This window comes from Dipodomys spectabilis, unplaced genomic scaffold, assembly GCF_019054845.1.
Source record: "Dipodomys spectabilis isolate Male_0828 unplaced genomic scaffold, ASM1905484v1 ptg000034l, whole genome shotgun sequence".
NCBI classification, from domain to species: Eukaryota; Metazoa; Chordata; class Mammalia; order Rodentia; family Heteromyidae; genus Dipodomys; species Dipodomys spectabilis.
The window spans coordinates 7,770,644-7,796,757 of record NW_024870711.1 but is presented as its reverse complement, the minus strand read 5'-3'; the positions used below and the strand labels follow the sequence as shown (position 1 = coordinate 7,796,757).

The 26,114-nt window shown below is 45.4% G+C and overlaps 1 protein-coding gene across 1 annotated transcript in view; it reads right to left on the bottom strand.

The window, feature by feature from the left end:
• Cntnap2 (contactin associated protein 2) overlaps positions 1-26,114 on the bottom strand; it is a 1,675,080-nt gene that overhangs the window by 103,106 nt on the left and 1,545,860 nt on the right. The window contains exons 19-20 of the mRNA XM_042677312.1: positions 20,354-20,590; positions 11,739-11,872 (exon numbers count right to left, since the gene is read on the bottom strand). Coding sequence (XP_042533246.1) covers positions 11,739-11,872; positions 20,354-20,590 — 371 coding nt within the window. The remainder of the gene's footprint in view (positions 1-11,738; positions 11,873-20,353; positions 20,591-26,114) is intronic.

Here is a 26,114-nt window from a genome sequence, read left to right as displayed (position 1 = left end):
GATCTGAGGGTTGAAGTTTGAAGTCAGCCCAGGCAGGAAAGTCACTGAGACTCTTATCTCCAATTAACTACCAGAAAACCAGAAGTGGCACCATGGCTTGAGGGGTAGAGCGCTCGCCTTGAGGAAAAAGAATCTCAGGGACAGTGCCTAGGCCCTGAGTTCAAGCACTAGTACTGGCACCAAAAAAATAAAAGTAATGAAGTTTTCCATGTGTGTCAGTTATGGACAGGCTTCTCTACACACATAGAAATGTGGAAGGAAACATGAACGTGGACGTAGCCATAGACTAACAGTGCTTAGGTTTCCAATACAGGCAGCCCTCTATCTGCTTCCTAGGTCTCTTCTCTGAAATCAAGCCATTGTTATGATTTAAGATACTTCTTAAGGGTTGACCGAAGCTGGCCATAGAATTAAATGGAAGTCTGCCTTGCACTAAAGTGGACAGTTGGTCTGAGAAAGCGTTGGGAGAGGCTGGAGAAGGGACAGTGCCCTGGAAGGGAGGGCCGGGGAGTTCTAGGGTTCGTCTTCATGCTCCTGTCCCCTCCCTTCCGTCGAGCCGGCTTGTAGTGCAGTGAAGGCGGTGAACTGATCATCCAGACTAGATAAAAACCGCAATGAGCCAAAGGGAAAAAGCTACAGTAAATGTAATTTCAAGAGCAAGGCCTGAGGCTAGCTAGGTCAATATGATGTGTTCTGACATCCCTTGAAAAGATCTAAAGCTGCTAAAAAAATGGCTAGTCTCTTTGATAAAGGCTTGAACAACACCAGCTATTCAAATTTTCAGGAGTGTTTACATCTACACGGTTTTTAAAAAAAATTTGGTATTGCTTTTTATTGGCAGCAAGTTCAAGGGTAATAAAGGCACATATTTTGAATAATTCATTGTGCGTTAGTGTCTAATTTTGGCTGGGTTCCCCGATACCTCATGAAGGAAGGGTTCTGAAATGGAAAGATGGGAAGGTTTGTTCATACAAGTATGCTTACAGAATTGAAGTAGGATGTTCACTTGTGCATGATATGATCGGCTACACAGCACCTGCCTTCAAGGTAGACCTCTCAGTGTCTTTAATTAGGCGAATTAGGGTTTATAACCCACAAGAAGGGTTAGTAGGCCTTTTCTTTTAATGCTCGTGTTTTGTTCTCCATTATATCTTTTTTTCCCCCTCTCAGAAGCTATTACCTATCATCAGTATGTGGTAGAGGAGCAGAGATTTTCATCAGTTGGCGTAGGTTATGTATTTTGTGTCTCTGGTATAAACACTGTTTCAATGGCTTGTTTCAAAGGTTTATGTCATGCATTTTATAAAATGGATATTACATTGTGTACACTTTACCTTTCTAGCCTTTTAAAAGTAATAATAGATTGGTATAACTTTCTAAGTCAGCTTTCCAACCTGGTTTGGAAACCTGCCGGTTTATCTGTGGTTAGGCCAATGGATCCTTGTTCAATTTCGAACCAGGTATAGTGGTATGTGCACACCGTGGAATATTATTTAGTCATGAAAAAGAATGCAGTCTTATCCTTCTCAGCCACATGGATGGGACTAAAGGACATCATGAAATAAACCAGACGCAGAGCGATGAGTACTGCATGTTCCCCCTCACACATGGATATTAAAAAAAATGGACCTGAATGTATAGTAGAGTTCTCTAGAGGGTGCGAAAGAAGCTGGGAGAATGGACTAAACAGAGGCTGGATTTGGTCAGTGTCTCTCATACATACGTGTAGAACATCACATTGAGACCTACCGATGTGCTTCAAAGCCGTTTTACCTGTAAGATAGGAATGGCACAGAGCCGGCGGGCTCTGTGGAGCCACAGCGTGGAGAAGGGGCTGGCTCACAGGGCACCCGAGGAGCACTGATTGGTTCTTTATTGGGGGGGGAGTGAAGAGGAAGGTAGTATGGGGAATTGAACTCAGGGCCTTGCACTTTCCAGGGAGGTGCTTTACCCCTTGGGCCATGCCTCCAGCTCCTGTTTTGGAGGTAGGGGCTTGTTGGATGCTTGGGCTGGCTTGGACTGTGATCCTTCTGTGCTGTGGGAATACCAGTCAGGTGCTACTGCACCCAGCCACTGGTTGAGACAGTGTCTCACAAACATTTTGTGCCCTGGCTGGACTCACACTGTAGTCCCCTGGTCTCTGCCTTCCAGGCAGCTAGGATTATAGGCTTGAGCCACTGTGCTCGGCTCTGCTGATGGTTTTTGTTTTTGTGTTTGTTTTTAAATTCAGCTGCGGCTACTGGTGCGGTTCCTAGCATGGTTTATTATTCTCCTGGTGGAATTTTGCACATCTTTAGTAATATTCTTGAGATTCTTTTGTGCTGTTCCTAAGGCTTGACCTCAGGACCTAAGTTTCTTTCTTTTTTTTTTCTTTTATTGTGAAAATACTGTACAGAGGGGTTACAGTTACATGGGCAAGATAATGAGTACATTTCTTATCAAGCATTGTTGCCTCTTCCTTTGTTTCCCCTTCCCATCCCTTCCCACTCCCACTCACCCAGGACCTAAGTTTCTTTTCACTCAAGGCTGGTGTTCTACCCCTTGTCACAGCCCCTGGTTAACTTTAGACAGAGATTCTTAGATCTCAGCCTCCTGAGTAGCTAGGATTATAGGTGTGAGTCACAGGTGCACAGGTGGGAACTTTTTTCTTTAAAGAAGTTTTACCAGCAGATTGAATGACTTTCGAAAAACTGCTCTATCAAACTCATTTTCCTAAAAATGCTGATGACGTGCTTTCACGTAGAGCACTGGCTTTCCATTTTCTGGGTTGATCACAGCCCCTCTTCTGTCTCTGAACAAACCCCAAATAAACTAGTGTGTTACTGCCTGTGGATGCATTGTATTCATAAACTGCCTTGCTCAATGACACCTCCTTTGTCCAACTGCTTAAAATAAGTTTCAGAAATCTAGTAAGACAAGCTAGCAGGAGTGGGCTTGCTTCTCTTGTCTGCCTGTAACCCTACAAAGAGGTGACTGGAAAAGCTGGCTAGTGCCCTGGCCTCTGGAGAAGATACTGACCTTCATGAGCCCTGGGCTGTTGGCAGCCATCCGAGCATTGTGGTCTTTGTTTTCTGAGTAATGGGTCATCAGCACCAGCCGTTCCCAATGCTTAATACATTGTATAGGGAGAGAGGTGATGGATATGTATGAAAATGTTTGAGTGCTGAGTAACTGGATTACTGAAGTCCTCTCTAGGTTAGAGAGGCTAGAGGGGGTACAGGACTCTTGTTTCCAGATCATTTGAAACTGAGTACTTTTCCACATGCAGAAAGCTTAAACGAGATGCTCCTGCCCATGAATGCATTGTGCCCTCTCACCTGAGCTCCGTGACCATTCTTTTTGCTTTCAGTTTGTTTTTTTGTTCCAGAAAGGGTCTTGTGCTTTTGCCTGGGCTGACTTTGGACGATGATTCTGCTAACTCCGCTTCCCAAGTGGCTGGGTACCACCAGGCCCGACCAGGTAAAAGTTTTGACTGCAACTTCCCCAGTGGTGGTCTTTTCCCCTCCATGGATGGAAGCAGGATTAGACTGGAGAGATATTCACTCACGTTCCTACTGTGTTTGTTTAGTACTATGCTCTCTTCCAGCATAAATACACTCCTGTACGCATTCCCACAATAGGGACCTTTATATATTATCAATAGTATATATGTATATACTAGATATACGTTGTATACTGTCACTTCATGTCACTTGGATAGCAGAGTAAGTCCCTGAAAGAGATGGACTGGTCATGTGTTAGCCACTTCCTGCTGATTATGTCAAAGAAGAGATACAGTCAGGAAAGAATTGACTCATTCCCAAATGTCAATGAAAGAGAATCCAGCAAAGTCCAGCCATACAGAGCCTTAGCCTAGGGAGTCTCCAATAGTGTAAATCCTTAGAACAAAACAAAACACCAGGAAAAGGTACTCGAAAGGGGTTTGGTGGGATCAAGGGGGAAAGGGTAGCCAAGTGAAGAGAGGAGGGGAAAATGCAGTGTACATCCTACACAATTAAGAAGAGTGGGGGAGTGGGGGGGGGGAGGAGAGAGGTGGATGAGACTGCTGGAAAGGGTGACATCGATCAGGACACACTATTCACAAACGGCTTCATTAAATGGCACCTCCTTTGTACAACTACTTAAAGATAATAATAATAAAGAGAAATCAAATTGCAAAAAGCTTTGAGTGACAAAGGTATAGTAAGGTTTCTCAGATCGGTAGATGACTTAGCCCATGAGTAAAGGATCATTTTTTTCCCATCAAGCCATTTGTGTCAAGGTCTCATGGTTGGTAGCTGTTCTCGCCTTGGAAGAGAATCATGGGCAACAGGAATTGAGGGTTTACATAGGTCCAAGACTCAAGTCTAGGGATGAGCATAGGTTGTAGTCACAGGCACAGGAAACTGGAGGGGTTTTTTGGTCAGTCATGGGGCTTGAACTCAGGGCCTGGACACTGTCCCTGAGCTCTTCTGCTCAAAGCTAACACTCTATCACTTTGAGCTACAGTGCCACTTCTGATTTTCTGGTGGTTCATTGGTGATCAGAGTCTCATGAACTTTCTTTCCTGGGCTGGTTTTGAACTGTAATCCTCAGATCTCAACCTCTGAAGTAGCTAGGATGACAGGTGTGAGCAGCTATTTTAAGGGGAATGTATTGGCAAAGAAACTGCAGGCCTATGCTACCAAAACCTTAGCCATTTTAAACTAAAACAAAACAAGGGAGAACAAAACATAGTGCAATTTGTATCTACAGGGAGCCATCTGGCTGCAAGCAATGTGTAATCACTGTGCATGCGCTGCATTGATTCAGTGGTGGCTGTGACAGGTTAATGACAAAGTAGAACCTCCTGGAGGTGGAGCCTGGAGGACTAGGAGGATAATGGACAGGAATCTGGCCCAATCACAAGCCTCTCCCAATTGCCAAAGATAGAGGAGGTGGGGCTAATGGCAATGCCTCCAAGACTCATTATAGTTGATAGATTTTTATGGGGTAAGCCATTGAGATTTTGCAGTTCATTTGTTCCTGCAACCATTATGCTAATGTTTGAAACTTTCCCTCTGTCCTTAGCATTTAGCACAAAGTAGTTGCTACAGATGTTTTAAGCACGCTTTTTGACAGCATTTGGGATTGATATTTAATACACAACCCAATTTGCCATGGAGGTAACTATCTTTATACAATCTGGCTGAAGTTCTGATATCATTAGGCAATAAGTTATCATCTTGATTTTACTTTAAAAAATAGAATCCAGTGATTCTCTTCTTGCCATTTGTTCTGAAAATTCTCAGTGAGAATAATCATGGTTGTATTCTTTGTGGTATAAGAACTTGGTCATTTGCTCATCATTTGTTCCTTAGGACTCAGAAATAATTGTTCAGGAAGGTCTGATTCTGCTTGCAGAATATGCGTTAACTTCGTCTTGGCAAAGAGAGGGTGGCTCTCCAGTTAGATGAAAGCCAACATGACACATGGCTACCATCTGTTCCACTGATTTAGAGAGAACATGGATTCTGAGTATTTGTGCCAGAGGACGGATCCTCGAGCTCCCTGCAGTCTAACTTCCATCAAGATGCAAACATAGGTAATAGGCCGGGCGCCAGTGTCTCGAATCTGTCATCTTAACTCCTCAGGAGGCTGAGACCTGAGGATCTCAGTTTCAAGCCAGCCTGGAGTCCATGGGACTCCTATCTCTAATTATCCAGAAAAACCTGGAAGTAGAAATGTGGTTCAGGTGGGAGAGTACTAACCTTGAGCAAAAGAGCTAAGGGGCAGCCTCCAGGCCTGAAGTTCCAGTCCCAGTAATGACACAGGACAACTAGATCGTACTTACGTAGAGAGAGGACATGGAGTTTACTCATTTTTTTTCCTAGTTAGTTTAAATTTTGGAGTAGGTCAGACTATCATCTTGTCTCTTGCCCATTTATCCCACCGCACCCCTGCCCCCCCCGGGCAGAATTCCATTTTAAAGTGAAGCCCAGTTCTTGTAAGAACATGTTAGATCAGGAACCTGGTGGGAAAACCACATTTCCTGCTGCCCCAGGGAAGGCATTGCTGTGTCCTTCCAAGACTGCAACGGGGAGGATGAAGAACCTTCAACTATCCCTGGGTTAAAAAAATTAGAAGAAATACAGCCACATGTCAAACTCTGCCATGTGTAGGCGGTGGATGCGTGAGTTTATGTTTTCATGACTTTTTTGGGTCTTTGCATAGATCAGGCTATGGTGTCACAATGAGAACGCTCTCCGGTGCCTTACCCGCTGGAGAGACCTAGTGTCCATAGGTTGTGCCTGCCCTCCCATGTACTCTGGGCAGACTCAGGTTCACCGATGCTTGGCTTTGCTGCTCCCTGCTTTGAACCCCGGGTGAGTCATGTCACAGAGTCAGAGCTTTAGTTTCAACCTCTCTAAGACAGGGATGGGGTTCACACCTCATAAGGCTGAGGGAGAATGGGAGGAGCACATGTAGATACAGTGCTCGGTGCAGTACTGGAATGGAGGATGCCCTCTGCATGCTTGAGCTGGTGTCACGGACACGGGGTGACCTACATGGGCCATGCTGGGGTGGAGGGGGACAGTTTTCTGGGTCGGTCGTGGTATTAACAGAGGGAATGTAATAGCTCTGGAAGTCTTGGTGCATTTTCAGGTGTATTTAGGGCTGTCTGTCTCTGGGGTCCTAAGTCTGTCTGTGCAGGTGGGTAAGGGCTTAGGATCTGAATAATGTCACTCTGTGTTCCCCTTGCTCAGGGTCAGACTTTTTTTTTGTCGGTCGTGGGGCTTGAACTCTGGGCCTGGGCTCTGTCCCTGAGCTCTTCAGCTCAAGGTGAGCGCTCTCCTGCTTGAGCCACAGCGCCACTTCCTCAGGGTCGGACTTTGTGGGCTGGTCTTTATCCCTCTGTTTCATTCTCTGCACTTTCCCAGTGAGGCTGGAGAGAAAGAAAGGCAAGGAAGTAGGAAGGAAACTCTCGCAGGTGGCAGGCAGCAAGGAGAGAAAGCAGAAGGGGCATGTTGGCAGCTGTAATGTCTGGTTTTGGGTTCCTGTTAATTGGCCGGATTTCTCATCGTGTGCAGACTCTTTGAGGGCCTCTCTGCCCGCTGCAGGATTGTTTACATTGTGATATTAAGCCGTAAGCCATTATTTCTGGTGCAACTGGGAGTTTTCATAAAGGACGCCACATGGGGCCTTGCGTGGGTTCTGCTTTTTTGGTTATCCGCGAACAGCTAGTGCCAGTTCTTCATTATCGACAGGGAGATCAGACACTTTAGTTCTTGGCAGCAAATGTTTCATCCAAGGTCAATTTCCCTCAAGCGCTCTGCACCATTTTAGTCCCTGCATGTCCAGGGAATGCAAATTAATTTGATGTGGGCTTTAGCCAAACTCAGCTAGGAAAGTAGACCTGATGCTTCCAACACCACACACATTGGTCAAGATCTGAATTCTATGATGTTTGAACAAGCACATGCCTCAAAGTTCACCTCAACTCTAATACATCTCAACTTGGAAGCCAACTTTAATGCAATATTATTTAAGTATCATTGCCATTATGTTTTATTGTACGTGGGGGGGAGGTGACAGAAGAGGTTGAGGATGCTTGCACATTTCACACTTTTGTTCAAGTATAAAAAGTCTTCCCATGCTTCTGGAAGACGGGGCAACATGGAAAACTCTAGGGGACATAGAGACATCTATAATCCCCTGTGCCAGAAATAATCACTGCGAATGTCTTATCTCTTTGCACACCTTGCTAAGGTTGTAGAACATCTCAAGATGGATTTGGAGACTGTGGTAAGGAAAAGATGCTTTCGTGGTTCTAACAGAATTACTGTGGGGGCTCTATACGGCCTCCCGGCTTGAGAGAAAGCAAGGTTCAGGGGCTCAGCGTCTTTCCAGGGGAGCCAGTGTTTGGGAAAAGGACTCCTAGATTTTCTTCTTTCACCACTTCCCATTGATTCCTCCTTCTCTCACAAAAAGGCAGGGCTGCTGGGAGGAGGGGGTGGGCGTCGGCGGGGAGTGACTGGACCAGGAGAGACCAAGTTCCCACACCGGAAGGCTTTCCCAGTAGAGCTCAAGTCAGTTCTCCAAACCCACCCACAGATTCAGTGCCACCACACCACATCTGATGTCAGGAGAGGTGGGTGGGGCTTCCCAGACCCTGTGGGTGCCAGTTCTAGGTGCGGTGCCTTCCTTGTTGTTAGGAGGCTTCCCACACCTGCTCCACATCTGTCCTCTTCATGGTCAGCCGGGGCCTCGCCCCTGGCCACGCACTTTGCACCTCCCCCCTTCCACTAGATCTCTTGGCGAAGACGCCCCAGCTCCCCCTGTGACAGCTAGGATTCCACGGGGGACCGTGGACCCCTGTGCTCATTGATTCTCCTTACCACCCAGGGTGAGCGCATGACCCCAGCCTGAGAGCCCGAGCTAGGACAATTAGAGATTCTCTGGGGTTCAAAATAGGAGGAAAGAAGCTGCTTTTCTTTTGGCAGCAAAATGGGGAAGCCGTGAACCCAGGACTGCAGTGATTGTGACTGTGCTGTGGATGAGGTAGAGCTGTGGTACGAGAGGATTAGCCCCAGACTCAGAGAGAGGTGGAGAGGTGGAAAGGTGAGGGAGGACAGAGTGGGAGAGTGGGTGGACAAGGAAGGGAAGAAATGGGAGAAAGTAGAGAAGAAGAATGAGGAGAGGAGAGAGGAGCAGAAGGAAAGGGGGTGGGCAGGTAGGCACTGGTCTAATGGTATGTTAGTCCATAGTTTTAATCTTCCTTCCCTGAAACTGGATTATCTCCCAGCATTTTGGTTTTCTGTTTCTTAAATTCTATAATTCCTGAAGAATTGATCTGCCTTTCCTCCCTCATTTTTTTTGGGGGGGGGGTTGGTTGTGGGGCTTGAACTCTGGGCTTGGGTGCTGTCCCTCAGCTCTTCAGCTCAAGGTGAGCGCGCTACCACTTGAGCCACAGCGCCACTTCCGGTTTTCTGGTGGTTCATTGGAGATAAGAGTCTCATAGACTTTCCTGCCTGGTCTGGCTTTGAATCCTGATCCTCAGATCTCAGCCTCCTGAGTAGCTAGGATGACAAGCGTGAACCACCAGTGCCTGGCTACTCCCCCAATTTTTTGTTTCAACAAATTAGATCTTTGACATTTGCAGACAAAAGAACCTAGCACACTAGAGCCAGTCCCTTCTACCCCCGCCACCCTTCCATTTTCTGCCTTCTGTGTTTCCTGCAGTTCTCTGGCTTCTCACACATCTTTATCTATGACTCAAAAGTCCCAAATTTCAAATTGTTTAAATAGGGATACAGGTGGACCCATTGCAACAATGAGATGTACAAGTTGTTATATCAAAAACGAACTTTACAACCTTGGTGGGGAGAGGAGGGGGGGAGAATTGGGTGGGGGGGAGGGGGGAGGAGGATTGGGTGGGGAGGCTGGGGGAGGATGGGAAGGAGAAACAAAGGAGAGGCTACAATGCTTGATAAGAAATGTACTCATTGTCTTGCCCATGTAATTGTAACCCTTCTGTACAGTATTTTCACAATTAAAAAAAAGTCCCAAGTTTCTTAAATTGTGCCCTCTAGGCCTCCATCCCTTTCTTTAGGCTGATCTCTCATTCATGGTGGCAGAGGGCAGTTAAAGCTACTGCATCCCAGCACGGTGCTGTGTCTTTAAGGCTCATTGATTAGTTTCTTCTAAACTTTTAGTATGATTTTTGTAATTGAGAAATGGCAAAGATAAGTCACTTTCCGTAAAAGAGGTGCCAGATCGGGTGGTTTAAAATAGGAGAATGCCTAATTAATACCAATGAACATATTCCCCATAAAATGGCATAAAACCATCTGTGTGTAGACTTGCTGGCTCTTCAGAACAAAGCTTGTGCCGTGGGTAAAGACCGGTCTGATCTGCTCAGTGAAGAATGCACAGTACTTCAAAGAGGCGCCAGGAGCTAGGCCCGGGGCCTCTGTCAGCCACCGTGGGACAGTCTCACCTAGGCCATGTTTGCAGGACGGCAGGTCAGGAAGGAATGGCACGTCGCCATTTTCCTAGGGAAGACCTCCCCTTCAAATGCTCTCTAGCCCTGACAGCCAGGCGCCACGTGCAAGTTCCCCTTCAACTCATGAATTTGACAACCACCAGTGCTCAGCAGAGATGGGGCTCTTGCCCATCAGCAGCCGAATCCAAATGAGGTCGGAGGGGCTGCAGAGCCCCTACCAAACACCGCTCCACTTCCTGACAACGCAGCCTCCTCCCGCTGTTCCCGGCCCTGACAGGTATCTATTTCCAACTCCTCCTAGGGCATGTGGTGACAGCTCCCTCCTTCATCTTTTGGCCTAGTTCCCAGGGAGACCTCCTTATGCTGTGTTTTATTCATGGTGTCTCCTAGGCTGGCTTCTCCATTGTAAAAAGGAATATGTATATATATGGTGGTGGGGGTAAGGACAGTAAATGAACTGGAAATAAAACCCAGGTGTCATAAGGAAAGCCATCCTGTTGTGCATGGAAAGTCTAGAGCTGAGTGTGAGATTTTTGAAGGAAAGCCTGCATTTTGGAAGAATGTTATTTATTTATTTATTTATTTTTTTAAGGCAAAGCCTTTGCAGAAGAAAACGCATGCAGTTATTCATACTGTTATTGGAGTGAGGAAGGAAGCAGGTCAGATCAACCCAAATAACCTTTGCTGGGAAACACTGGGGCCTGATAGATACCCGAATGGGAGAAGGGTTCAAAGGAGGAAGCCATCAAGGATATCCAACAGAAATATTCGTTCTGTGTCTCCCTAAAAGGTTTATTCACCATCAACCTCGCCATGGCCTTTCATGTGAGAATTACAGTTGACCTGCTGTATACACAGGCTCTGTATCTTTGGAGTCAGCCAAATATAGATCAAGAATATATAAAGCCAAGTGCCTTGGCTCACAATGGTAATCTTAGCGTCTCAGGAGACTGAGATCTAAGGATTGCAGCTCAAAGCTAGCCTGGACAGGCAAACTGGGGAGACTCTGATCTCCTATGAACCAGCAAAAAGCTGGAAATGGAGGTATAGTTCAATTGGTAGAGTTCTAGGCTTGAGTGAAAAAGGTAGAGTGCAGGACTCTGAGTTTAAGCCTGAGTACTGGCACCTGCGTGTGTGTGCACACACACACACACACACACAGAATAGTTGAAAATAAAATTACACCAGTACTGAGCATATATGGATACTCTTTCTTTTGTCATTATTCCACACATCATATGGCATGGCAACTGTTTACATAGCATTTATATTGTTCAGCTATAATAAGTCTTCTAGAGGTGATTTAAAGAATGTGGATGCATATGAAATACTATGCAAATTTGTATAAGGAATTTGAGCCTCCTCATATTTTGGTGTTCCCAGGACATCCTGGGATAAATTCCCATGTATATATGTGTATATATATATATATATATATATATATATACATATATATTGTATATATACATATATCTGTGTATATACACACATGCATGCATATACATACCTACACGTATGCATGTATATACATATACTTGCATACATATATACACACACACACATATGTACATCTGTGTTTATACACAAACACACACATTGAGGGACAGCTGTCAACTATGTGTATTTTTTTCTTCACTGCTTAAGCCTGTGCAGTAAAAAGATAATCATTATTCTTTCTCTGAAAGAAAACCATTGGCCAAGTACCGCAGAGCATAGAGATGATACCACGATATATCGTTACTACATGTGTATCCATCGCCCGCACGCGTAGTACCTTGAGCGTTATGGTCCTCTCCTGACGGGTGATGTTGACGCTGTGGGGCTGTCCATTGGCCATGTTCCTGTGGTCCACATCAGCATTGTACGGCTCTCGGGTGCCTCCCAGGTTGTACCGAATCTGCAAGCTTCCTAAGGAAGAATAGGAGAAGAAGCCCAGTGAGCTCTCTGCTCCAGCTTTCATTTCCATGTCACTTCCTCCGCTCTCGAGGCTGCTTCCCCCATCATCATCCAAGAACCCAGGGTTCCACCAGGGTTAACAGCCTTGGTCTCACACACGTTTACCACCTCCCAACAACTCATTATCGCAAAGCTGAAGACACAGTGCTATCGATATTCCGAGTTGGCATTGTGCCTGGAAGCTGGGAATGAGACCAGACATGCTATGGATGATGTATGATATCACATATTGACTATCTTATATACTGTATCATACATCGTACCACAGAGGTGCCTTAGGCCCCGAGAACACTAGTGTGTGAAATAAAAAAACAAATGCAGAGTTCAGCGAAGGTCACACTCCATCAGTAAACTGTCAAAGAATCATGAACATCCGATATTAAAAAGAAACATACTTAGCAAAAGATAAATACATGGGATTTTGAGGTAGCCTCATGGAGACCAGGAAAAGAAAGTAATGGATTTTCTCCTGGGTTAGAGACTCATCAAATGTAAATTGAAGGAAAAGATGCAGGTCCCAGGCCCTGACGTCTCCCCAGTGACAATTCACTTTGCTGCTTCGACTTTTTCTTTTTTCTCCTTGCTTCATTGCAGACATGACAAATAGTATGCAACAATCTAGGTCCTACTTTTTGCTAATTTTCATAGGATGCAAAACTTTTTATTTCTTATTTTGGAGTTTTAAAAGACATCAGTATGTCACCTCAAGTTTTTAAACTCCAATTGGAAAATTTCATACTCTTAAAAGCATTGGACAACTCAGAGCTTCAAAGTGGGGCAGAAAGTCTCTAACAAGAGTTTGACCAATCACACATCACTTAACAGATTCTTTGTTGCCTCTTTTTCATTTTCTGTCTAGAGGAAGAGGAAGAATACCTTGATTTTATGTTGTAAGGTAAAACATGTTCATCAAAACTGAGAACTTAAAAAAAAAAACAACCTTGTAATTCCCTACCATCTGGAAAGAACATTTTCACACACACACACACATATGCACATACATGCACACGCACATACACACAGCCTTGTCAATGTTACCCTTTGAATAGTCTAGCATTAGATACACCACTTAAAATGTAGCACTATGTTCCAGAGTTGAAACAAACCTTTGTGAGCATAATCAAGAATTAATTACATTTTCTATTTTTTTCCCTGCATGAAATTCAACCAGCTTTCACTGACATTTACCCACACATCTTGGTTCAGATTCTTTTGCTTAGAGCATTTCTACCAAACATGGTTGATTTTCAGCCCCTTGAATTCATCCATTCTCCACCTCAGCAGCCACGTTGCTCCCAGGAGAGATGTGCACATGTGCCAAACGCCTTCCACACCCATGTGACCCTCCACTCACCTCTCCATCTTCTGGGGCTGCTCTTGCTTTGGTCCCTATAACCTCTGGAGGGGCACTGGACACAGAATTGTGCTTCTCGGGGACTGAGCTCTACGCCTGGCTCCCAGAAGGCACTCTTGGATTTTCTTTTTTGCTCTTTCCTCCTCATTTTTGGAGAAACTTACGCTTACAGCCCCCAACAAGCCATCCTTCACCGTCTCTTTCCCACTCACACATAGTTGGATGGTAAACCTATTCAGTCTTAGGTTTGATTAAGGTACTTGGAACCCAAGTTTGTACACCTCCAACACACTTGAATCCCTGACTCATTCCACCCCTGTCCACCCAATAGTGAGCAGAACATGGACAAACCCAACCTTGATCTCTCTCAGAGAGCAGCCTAGCCCAGCCTCATACATGGCAAGGAGTCACATACTTCAGGCTTCTAGATATTCTTGCCACGAACTTTGCCCTTCTCTTCCATTTATTCTCCATGACCTGCATTCCTATTAGGAAACCCTCTGTCTATCTACAAATGGACCCTGAACCTTGCCATGACCAGCCTTATCTGAGTCCTATCCGAGTCTTTGGATGATTATGGTAGTTGTCACTCTAAACGACTTGTTTTTCTTAACCCAGCCTCCTCTTCCTTTCTGGTTCAATCTGTCTCCGGTCTCTGCCACACTGTTTCCATACAGTGGTCACAGTGACCCTCTGCCTAGAAGACACCCATGGCTTCCCAACTGACTCAGACATTTCACAAAACCTGATATCAGGTCAGGCTTTAATCAGGCTCATTCCGTCATCTCTGACCTCATCTCTCATTTCTCTCCTGCTGGTCCACGCCTCACCACTCCACCTGGGCCTCCTTGCTGTCTTCCTACTCCAAAGCCCCACAAGCTCCTGCCCCTAAACCTTGGTTCTGGGGTTCCTCTACCTGGGCTGCTCCGTCCCAGGTCATCTGCCTGGCTGATCTTTTTATTCCTTCAGATATTTGCCCTCAGGTCATCCTCTCGGTAATTCATTTTTCCCTGTAACTTCCTCAATAAAACTGGGACTGACTCTTTCTGGACCTTCCTTTTCTGTCTTGTGTTTTCCCCACAACAGTGTTCACTTACTGACTTACTGACTTCTTCTTTTCTCTTGTCAGCATTGCAAGCTCTGTGAGAACCAGGATTTTTGTTTAGGTGGAGATCCACTGCTTGGAACAGTGTGTGACCCACAGGAGGTGGACAGGTGTCCACAGAAGTGAGCAACAGCTGAATAAAATGTGGTCGCCTTGCTGGTGTGCTTTCTTCCCAATGTTCTCTTTGCAAAGGAGAGCGAGCTTCTCAAAAACGCCTAATCAAATGATTTCACGGATTCATTCAAAACTCCTTCGAAACCTTCCAGTTTCTCACAGGATGAAGACATACATTCTTAATGTAGCTCACGATGCCCTTTGTCTGCTTTGATATTCTGCTTGCTGCTTTATTTCCAAATCATACCAGTCTCCCTCTTGGTTGTAACATCCAAGCTACTACAGACTCTGCCCATTCTCCAGCTTCTCTGCTCACCCCGTGCCCCCTGCCAGCATCCACATCTATCACGCTGACAAAATGAAGGAGAAAACACAAGCTGTTGTCACCGTTGACCCCGGATGCTTGGGAGTCGTACTAGGACAGCCAGTTTTGTGACTCCTCATGACGCATGTATTTCCTCAGAACACATTTATTTAGTTCCTGGGCAAAGTGCTGTTTGGGTCAAGGGCTGAGAGTGAACTTCCTGTCCAGTCAAGAGTGAAGAGTCCATTTCTAACGCAGATGACCATCTCTGATACCCCAGCCACATCAGGGCCTGTGCATAGACCCCAGAGATCCCAAGAGAAGGAACAGAAGGTTCTTTGCTTTCAGAATCTTGACATATCCCTCCCTCTTCTGTCAGTGTCTCTTTCATGTTCTCCAGCTCTATTGTGACCAGCATTTAAGTTTTTCTATTATTTTTTTTCCTTCTTTTCTGCCTCTCTGCCCCTTTCTTGGGTCTTATAAATTTGATTCAAAATCTCCACAAGTGTTTTCATTTAAGGGTCACAGAAATTATTTGCTTTGATAGAAAAAAACAGTTGGGTTATAACTTTCAATTTATATGTAGCATAAGATAAGAAACAATAATGGCAATATCCTTGAATAAGAGACGTTTAAATGCTGTATTTATTCCTTTCCAATAATAGCAGAAGAGGACTGCTAAATGATGGTGGGAATGTTAATATTTACCCTTTAAAATAAAATATTATTCAAATGGAGAGTTACTTCACTTCTTTCTGCTTGTGTTCATCTCCCGAGTGAATTAAGGCTGTTAGAAGGGACTGGTTTGATATTGGCTTCAGCAAATAACATGCTTAAGATTTATGTTCTCCTGGACATCATTATTATTATCAGCAAACGCTTGTGGGCACCTATGTAGGCAGGAGACACAGCACCGGGAGCTTTTCTTCTCTCTGGTAAGACAGGGCGTATTTATAACAGAGATAGATAACAATACAGTACATTAAGTGCCAAATGAATGACATTGAAAATAAGTGTAATTGGAGTTTAAAGCCTGGAGAAGATATGGAGAGGCAATGAGGCTTCATCTGGACCTAGAGTGAAAGGCAGGTCTGGACTGAAGAGTGAGGTGGGCATGTCCAGGTCTGGGAGCCTTGTGGGCTGGAGGGTGGGACACAGGTGGCCACGGAGTGGTTGAGGAAACGGAGTTTCTTGAAAATCAAGAGTAAGTGCAAAATACAGATTGAGTCAGGAGACTCTAGACATAGCAACTGCCAGCCCTGATCTATGGTCGTCATGTAGACACACGACTGTAGACTTGATCCACTTGCACAGTGATGCAAGGAGGGAGAAACTATCTTGCAGCTCAGAAAACCGAGGCATGAAGCAGCTGGTTGTTCAAGGCCAAATGCAAAAGCAGAACTTAAAACCCAGACCATCTAGGCTTTTCCCCACGAGGCCTGTAGGTCCTCATTGGAAGGTGTTGCAACAGGGTGTGTGTATGTGTGTGTGTGTGTGTGGTGTGTGTGTGTGTGTGTGTGTGTGTGTGTACGCGTGTTCCTGTTTTCATCACAGTGGCCCACAGAGTCTTTCACCAGGACATGATAAATATTCCTAAGAAGCGCTATCCGTGCCCGTGAGGGCTGCTCTGAGGGTGGCGGGAAAGAGTGAACATGCGTGATGGGATGCAACCAGGTGGACTGGGGTAGAATTCCCAGTAGGCATGTGGTCTCTGAGTGGGTGCCGGGAGCTGGGGGCCATGGCTCCCGATTCCCATCTCAGCAGCTCTCTGGGAGGCAGGGCAGTTGGGGCTTTTGTGCACAGAGGTCTCTGTGCTGCCACAGCACAGACGGTAGTGGGAGGCACCGCATTAGAGGATGACTGCCTGAGGTCGGGATGAGAACAGAATCCAGGGGACTTGCTTGCCTTGAGGGCCCAGGAGGGGGGACAAGGTAGAAAGGGGGGACGTAAGGGTCTGGAAGGAGTGGCTGTCTGAACCATGGAGCCTATGCCAAGAGGTGTCAATCCTCGAAATGCTGAAGGATTGCCCAGGACAGTTAGTTAAGACTTTGTAGGTTTTTTTTTTTTTTTTTTTTTTTTCAAAGATTAGTTTCTTCCTTTTATTCATTGCATAAATAGGACTTAGGGACTGTTTTCCTGATATTCACCCCTAACTTTAAATCCCACATCAGAAAAGCACATGCTGGGATTAGAGTCTGCAAAGGCAAAATTTCTGTCAGCGGTCTGAGGATGGCTTTATGACAAGTCGAAAGAAACAGTTTTATTTTCCAAATGAGCTAAGTGTCTTCCAAAGATGGCCGCTGGTGGAGAATTCCAGGCCTGGACCCAGACCCCTGGCAACCAGAAACCCAGCTTTGCCCTTCACCAGCGTGAGTGAACCCAGCTTTGCCCTTCACCAGCGTGAGTGAATGAGCATCACTCAGCCTCTCTTCTCTGTACCCAGCGCTTCCATCTGAGGAAACGGAAAAGCATTTCAGCTGCCCCGTGGTGTTCTGTGGCTCACAGAAATCAATGAAACTCTTAGTAGAGTGCCAGACACAAAGTGAGCATCATTGTCTGAAGCCCTTATCATAGCCTTGATTAATCAGAGCCTCTGCCCACAGAGACTGCCCCACACGGGTCCACGTGCACACAGGGGTGGGTGGAGGCATTGTGATTGTGAACTATTCAGTGTGGGGACCAAATCTCAGCATGGTGGCGACTGAGGACCAGACAACATAGCGTCTGTGGGTGCATGCTCAAATAGTTCTCGGCCCTCACAAGGTGGTAACTTTCTCCCAGGAAGAGCTGTGAGGAGAAGTCATGGGTCTATCTGCCCATGGGAGGCTGAGATCTGAGGATCTCAGTTTGAAGCCAGCCCTGGTAGGAAAGTCCGTGAGACTCTTATCTCCAATAAACCACCAGAAAACCAGAAGTGGTGCTGTGGCTCAAATAGTAGAGTGCTAGCCTTGAGCTGATGAACGGAGGGACAGCGCTCAGGCCCAGAGTTCAAACCCCATGACTGACAAAAAATAATTTTCATCATACCTAATCTTGGAGAAGGAAACTAATGAACTCCGGAAGGGCAAGGGCCTGTTCACTCATCCATTCGTACTTTCTAAATTTACTTTGTATTTTTTGATAAGAACAGTGACACATACAGCATGTTTAGCATCTCCCATGCCCAGAAAAGTATTTACTCAGGAGAAATAAATGTCCACAATCCAACCAAACACTTTCTGCTCAAATTAATGCTTGCAATTTCAATTTATATTTGATTTGTAGAGTCAACCTCATGTTATAGATTCAGTTTATCTGTGTGTGTGTGTGTGTGTGTGTGTGTGTGTGTGCATGCGTGCGCACTGGTCCTGGGTTTGTTACTAGGAACTGGGCACCATCCATGAACTATTTTGTTCAAAGCTAGTGCTCTATCACTTAAGCTGCAGGTCCACTTCTTGCTTTTTGGTGGTTAATTGGAGTTAAGAGTCTCATGGACTTCATGTTTGGGCTGGCTTCAAACTGAGATCCTCAGATCTCAGCCTCCTGAGTTGATAGGGTTATAGGCATGAACCATTGGCACCTGGCTGAAGGTTGTATATTATTTTTCCTCTCTTTGCCTTGGTTTAACATTATTTTACATAAAATTGTCCTATACCATAATTCATATACTACTTTTTATTTTATTTTTTTGTGTGCCAGTACGGGGGCTTTAACTTAGGGCAAAGTCTAATGCTCTAGCTTTTTTTACTCAAGGCTGGTGTTCTACCATTTAAGCCATACCTCCATGTCCAGTGTTTTGCTGGTTAATTGGCTTTGACTTGTAACCCTCAGATCTCAGCCTCCTGATAGGATGATAGGTGTGAACCATCAGTGCTTGGCTCATAAATTTAAAATTTATATTTTAATGGATATATTCCATCAAATGGTGGCTTAACAAATTAACACAATGGAGTTCTTTGTTTAGCCATAAAGATCTTGTCAGTCATAAAAAATCTTGTCATTTTTAGAACTTTCAATTATTTTTTACTATTTTATTAAAGTGGAACTAAATTTCCCTCAAATTCTTCTTTTAAAAAATGACGGTATGGTGAACACTTCTTGCTGAAATCATGTCAGAGTTTTGGCTTTTCTCTTTCATCATTCTAACTATTGTTTCATTGTCTAGAGAGGGAGTTTTAAAATTTTACTATTAAAAAACCCATTAGATGAATTGGGTGAGTGATGGTGTGTGTGTGTATGTGTGTGTGTGTGTGTGTGTGTGTGTGTGTGTGTGTGTGTGTGTGTGTGTGTACTAATACAGGGGATTAAACTCAGGATCTAGGTGCTGTCCCTGAGTGCTCTTTTTCTACTCCGGGCTGGTATCCTGCTTTCTGAGTCACACTTCAACTTCTGGCTTTTTTGGGATTAATTGAAGATGCATAGACTTTTCTGCCCAGGCTAGCTTTGAACTGCAAATCTCATGCCTCAGCCTCGAGAGCTGCTATGTGTGACTGACCCATCAGGGCCTGACTTGGGTTAACCAGTTTTTGTTCCTATGATCTTTAGGATGCCACAACTCGGGAAAACTCACGGAAGAGTGAGGAGAACTGGACAGTGGGCAGACAGCCTCCAGGATTTGAGCTCACACAATCTCTGGAGGTGGATCAGAGACATTTCTTCCTTCATATACTTAAAATACATTTGTTTATAAGAAACAAAGACTAATACTTGAGTCGTTTGTGAACCCAAGTTTTCAGAGAGGAGATGGATTTCCACATATTTGGACACTTCAAGACTGGCTCAACTCCCCTCAGACCTCACTGATGAAGGTCAAGGTCCTTTGCATATTCTACCAGGGATCCTCTGTGACTTACTACCCAGCTGACAGATCAAGTTGGTGGCCTGGGTATTATAGTGAACACATATCCCTGCTTTTAGCAACTCTATTCCAGTGATATATGTAAATATATGTGTGTGTGTGTGTGTGTGTGTGTGTGTGTGTGTATGTTGTATGTTTGTGTGTGTATATGTAAAATTCTGATAGCATTTAGGAATGAAAAGATCTTGATCTTCAATTTCTATTCCAAGTTTATATATTCCATAGGAATCTATGGATACGCTATCATATATCAGGATAATTCACTGATTAATATAAAAATGAGTCTAACTACTTCAAAGCTCATCCTCATTTAATATGGTAGTGAAGGTATTTATCTGATAACAACAACAATTATATATATAGTTTATATATATTTATATATACTTATATATTTATCATTTATATACATATAGATGAGAAGCTATTACATATACACATCTATATATAGTACATGCACATAGACGAGATACCATTTCCTATTCACGTAATATGGTTTTTGGAAAGAACTTGACATGCCTCAGGAGGAATAAAATGTATCACGATTACTGGAACCCATTACCATGAGCACTCTCACCCGACAAGTGGTTTCACTGGCTTTGACACAGAGAAATGAGGTTTAAAGAAGGAAGACTCCTGTCTAATGGGAAAAAAAGAGCAAGCCACGCACACTCCAGACTTCCTAGCACGGATGGGAGAGGCCAAGGCTCCCCTGTGCTTACCTGTGGGCTTGACCAGCACGGCCAGGAAGTCGGTGCTGAGGGAGCTGACGTAGAGGAGGATGCAGGGCGCCTTGGTGGTGCTGAAGCTGAAGAGGATGTGCTCCCCGGCCAGGTCGGGGGCCGGGGGCTGCGGGTCCACGGCGTGCTCTGCTCTGCTGCCTGCGTCTCTGGCACTGACGGTAGGGGGCTGGAAGTTGTACCTCAGCCACATCCCCTCTTCAAAAAACGCGCCGACATCTGTTGAAAAGGAAAGATAAAACTGAAAACGGGGGCAAGATCTGATCGCAGCCCCCTTCCGAACTGAGGTGGACTGTGCAGCTCACCACAGCCCTGCAGTGTGCACCCAGGGCAGAACCTGCATCCAGGAAAAACGTCCATCGGGCTGCGTGGACCTCTCTGCCGGTAAACATTATGTTATCAGCACACATGCTCAATCAAAAAGAAGAATCAGCCGGTTGCTGGTGACTCACAGATTTATTTCACTTGTCTACTGGAGAATTAGAGGTCAGGAGGATGGAGGCTTGAGGCTCCTGAGGGTACAACGTTTGCAAGGCCCCATTTCAGTCAACAGTTGGGTACAATGTCCTGCGCTTTCATCCTAGCTACTATGGGAAACATGAATAGGGGATCAAAGTCCAAGTTGACTGGAACAAAAAAAAATTAAAATAAAAGCAAGACCCTATCTCAAAATTTACTAGAGCAGAAAGGAGTGGTTGACTGTGCCTGTCTGCCTAACGTGTAAAAACCTTGAGTTTGAACCCCAGTACTGCCCCCTCCAAAAAAAAATTGGCAAGCAACAGAGTGTGGAATGTATAAAATTAAGAAAACCCACAAACCCAAATTAAGAAATTTGAATCATACTAGAAACAAAATTCATGTACAGAAATCAGACCAAAAGGGCTGGGAAGGTGGCTCAGTGGTAGAGCACTTGCCTTGCATGCATGAGGCCCTGGGTTCGATTCCTCAGCACCACATAAACAGAAAAAAGCCAGAAGTGGTGCTGTGGCTCAAGTGGTAGAGTGTTAGCCTTGAGCTGAAGAGCTGAGGAACAGCGCCCAGGCCCAGATTTCAGGCCCCATGACTGGGCTCCCCCACCAAAAAAAACCCAACAAAACAAGAAATCAGACCAAAAAGTTTCTACAGTAATCAGACCACATAACCAATTTTGTGTTGAAGAGATATACCGAAAACAAGGACAGAATGGTCACATAGGCCTCTGATTTGAAGAGCTCAGAGGGCCAGCCTGAGACTGGATTTGATTCACATCTTTACTCAGGAAGGGCCTGGGTCAACCCTGAGAACTTGGGGGCTGCGTGGAAAGTTTTCAAATCTCAAGATGACAAATAAGAGAGAAGTGGGTTCAGATGAACTGCAGGCTTTACAGGGACCTCCTTGATTGACTTCTCTAGGTCTCTATACTTCATCTTGGCAGTGGAGAGTAATTAGAATCCAATCAACACTACTTATTGTTATCTTTATGCTAGAGACACGCAAAGGGAAGTCCTTCACCCTTCCCCCATCAGCTACTTCCTATAGCCTGATCAGTGCTAATGAGTTCTTCATAATTTCCTGGCAGATAAGCGATTGCCATAGGCTCCCTGTCTCCTCACCAATATCCTGAGAACACCTCGAACTCGCTGGTCTATTGTGCGGTGATGCTTCCGGTCGCCACAGCCCCTCTTCCACTGCTGTCTACACAACCCTTCCCGAAAGCATTTCTCAATCTTCCTCACCCAGGGAACCTGTTCTCCCCACACCCCCAGCACCATGCAGAATACGGTTTGCAAAGCCCGGCTCTACATCTTAACCCCTAGGGGAGGAGGTCAGTGTGGAATGGGAAGCCTTCCTCTGGGCATTTTGTCTCACTTTAGAGATCAGCACAGAGCAGAAGAGTCAGACACATGGAGATGCTCATGGCCTGGCCAAAAGCCAGCTGTGGCAACTTGGGTCAATATCTTGATCTTCTCCTACCCTCTTCCTCCTCTGAAAACTGGGGCTTCGTGGGTGGGTGTGAGGATGAAATACAGCATAGGAGACACTGAGCTTTGTGTCTGGAATATATTAGTGCTTGATCAATGATGATTAACTAAGTGTTTCAAAAACAGCATGCTAGTATCTGTCGAGGGAGACTGATGGTCTCCTGAGCCATCCACTCCTGGAGTGTTGTAGGGGTGAGGTGGCTGCTAGTGTCACTTGCACACTCGGTGTTCCAGTAGTGATCTGACATGACTGCCACATCAGCGCACTTCTCTCTGTGATGGCAGAGACTTGGCAGACTGTATTTTTTTTTTTTTTTTTGTCGGTCGTGGGGTTTGAACTCTGGGCCTGAGCGCTGTCTCTCAGGTCTTCAGCTCAAGGCGAGCACTCGACCACTTGAGCCACAGAGCCATTTCTGTTTTTTTGGTGGTTCGTGGGAGGTAAGAGTCACACGGACTTTCCCGCATGGGACAGACTGTATTTTCACTGCCATGGGAAGTGCAATTTTCTTCCAGGTCCCCTTGTCCCAAAGACTCTTGCAGATGGAAGTGTGTGGGTGTGGTCATTGAACTGATTGATGGGATACTAATGGCATCCACTGGGCAGGTGTAGAGTGTCCTGCAAAGTGTATGTGTGTGTGTGTGTGTGTGTGTGTGTCTGTCTGTCTGTCTGTCTTACACAGCTGAGGACTACCCTTCCAAAGGCATCTTTGTAAGAAAACACAGGCTTGAATGAATACTTCATCCACGGAGGTTTGCTCATGCTTACTGGAATGTGAAGATGAGTACATACAGTCCCTGACAGGGGCCTTTCTGGGCAGCAGCACGGTGCAGGTGGGGAGAGACATGTCAGCCATGAGAGAACACCATGGAAAGGGTTGACGGCGCAGGGATGGGGAAGGGCGCCCGGCCTATTCTACTGCTGGACTTTGTCATTCTTCTAGCAAGCATCTATTGAGCACCAAATGTGTGTTGCAAGCCTTGCCCCTTTTTTTCTTTGTGTGCAGGTCCTGGCGCTTAGAATTCAAGGCCTAGATGCTGTCCCTGGGCTTCCCCCGCCCCCTCCCCCCCAATGATAATGCTCTACTACTTAGGCCACAGCTCTACTTCTGGCCTTGTGGTGGTTTACTAGAGATAAGAGTCTCATAGACTTTCCTGCCCGGCCTGGCTCTAAACTGTGATCCTCAGATCTCAGCTTCCTGAGTAGCTAGGATGACAGGCGTGAGCTACCAGTGTCTAGCAATTTTTTTTTAATCTTAAGGCTTAATAAGTACAAACTGGTGATTGACATGCATTTCAGGGCTCAGGATCAGTATACAAAAGGGTCCCTGGAACAGAAGGGCACCAGCCCTATGTATAAGGTCAAGGAGGACTCCCTGCAGGAAAAGACATGGAGTCTGGCATGCAGAGACCCGGAGGTGGCAGCTGTATAAAGCGAGCCTTCCAGGGGAGGCAGCAGTGTGAGGAGCATTTCTTTACTTGTGAGGAATCCCTATGCGCCTACCTACCATTCTACTCACGCCCTTGAGACTGCTGGGATTCCCAGCCCCTCTTAGGCGGGGAGTTGGGGTGCAATGAGTGATGAGTGGGGCGCGAGTACAATGAGTGGTAGATTCGTCTCTGGGACAGACAAGACAGTCCTAGACCGGGCCTCAGGAATCCTGTCTCACAGAACAGCAAAGGTGGGCTAGGCCTCTTGGAGCAAACATACACAGGCATCCACTTAGTTATGGAGGAGGAGTCATGTGGGCGGGAAGAGGTGGACCCGGGGCTTGGGAACAGGAAGGAAGGAAAGCCAGAGGATGTGAGTGAATCAGAGGTGGGCAGACGGAGGAGCCGGGCAGTGATGACGGACATACCAGCCCCGTGAAATGCAAGGGTGAAGGCTTGGATCTGGGTGGCAGGAAGGGTCTCTGTGACAGAGGTTGATTAAGCAGCGAAAGCCACCAAAGCCCACAGGTACCTCCATGACAGACACAGTGCACCACCCTGGAGAACCTGTGCTTCCACAGGCCAGGCCCTCCCCGGGCATCTTGGGGCCAGAGCCAGAGTGGCACTCGGATGATGAGCAGAGCAGAGTCCCTGGCATTTCTCAGGCCATCTGTGCGAGTCTGATAAAAACTGGTCTGTAGGCTCAGTCCCAGGAGGTAGCTCAGAGGTTCTGATAACCAGAACCACAGGCTCACGCCCCCCCCCCCCCCCACACACACACACAGGGTGGTCACCTTGACAGAACAGGGAGCCCAAGAGTCCCTGCCAGGGTGAAACAAGCAATCATTAGCCTACCTGGAAGCAGCTAGACTAAAGGGAGCATAAAGGGATATTCAGAAATTGAATGATTTTAGACAATCCCCAAACTCACCTCAGAGAATATTATTGGTGCCTGTTGGCTATTAAAAAGCGGTAGGGGTTTAAGTCAGCTGAAGTCAGTTGTGGATGAAGGGACATACCATACATAAATGTGTCCTTCTGAAACCATGACATAAACCAGCTGTTAAACTTCGGCCAGGAGGGGTGTGAACCATCTGAAGCTCCAAGTGGCAGATTTACAGCTGTCATTTCATTGTCTCAGAGCACTTTAAGGGGCTACCAAGTAAAGATACTGTATCATTATTCTGGAAGATGCATAGCTAAAACAACAGTAACCTAATGAGCTCCCACATGACATCCTAGTCTTCATTAAATGATCAAGTATTGCTTTAGAATGTATGACTTACCTTTTCATGTGAATAAGTTTTATAATATTCACTTTGTTTAAAAGATGATAGATTTTAGATCTGAGTGTTCTAAGGTGTCTTATGAAAGATATTGATGGAATCTGGTCATATATACATGATTACATTTCTAGATTACATTTCTATAGACAGGATCTGGAAGGTGACAATGATGTTAATTGAGACACGTGGCTTTGTTTTGGTTAGTTCTTGGTCCTCAACACAGGTCATGTGTAAATTATGAATGGGGGAGGAAAAGAAGTTGGTGAATGTTTGAAAAAAAATTCTTCAATCATTTCTTCCAGAAAAATACTATAAAGGGATTTATCCCCTTGTCTAATCAGATCCCTGAGGCTTATCGTAAGAGCCTTCAAACAGCTGGAATTCACCATAATTAAATTACTCCTCATCTTCGGCATCTCAAAGTTAAGCAATTCTGTTCCTTCTGCCTTTTTACCTTGGATCTATTTTACAAGTCACATTTCTAAAGCTGACATGATTATTTTATTCCCTAATTTCCCCAAGGACCCAGAGTTGAAAATTCCCAACTTACAAATGGGCCCTTTTCCAAAAGTTTATTTGAAAGCCGATAACTTGCAACTTGGAAATATTCCCCTGTAGAAATGACGTGTGAAAGACGGTGGGCTTGCCAGGAGAGTCCACAATGCTGAACGGCTCTGGATGTATAATAAAAGATAATTGCACAGAGCCACTGTGTATTAGTAATTAAAACAGAAAAGCAACCACAGAAGATGCTAAGGTTTCTTTTTCTTTTTCTTTTCATATAAGAACTCTAGGGAACTGTTTCTACAAGGCATTCATCCTACAGGTTTAAGGGTGTGTTGGTAAATTTTAAGCGACTGGCTCTGTAAGTCAGATGTTTAGTTTTGCCTATTCCCATGGTGTAAATACTGCTACCTTGTTTGATTTTTGGGGGGGTTATGGGGCTTGAACTCAGGCCTAGGGCCCTGTTCCTGAGCTTTTGGATTCAAGGTTAGCACTCTACCACTTTAAGCCACAGCTCAACTTGGAGTTTTCTAGTGGTTAATTTGAGATAAGAGTCTCATGGAC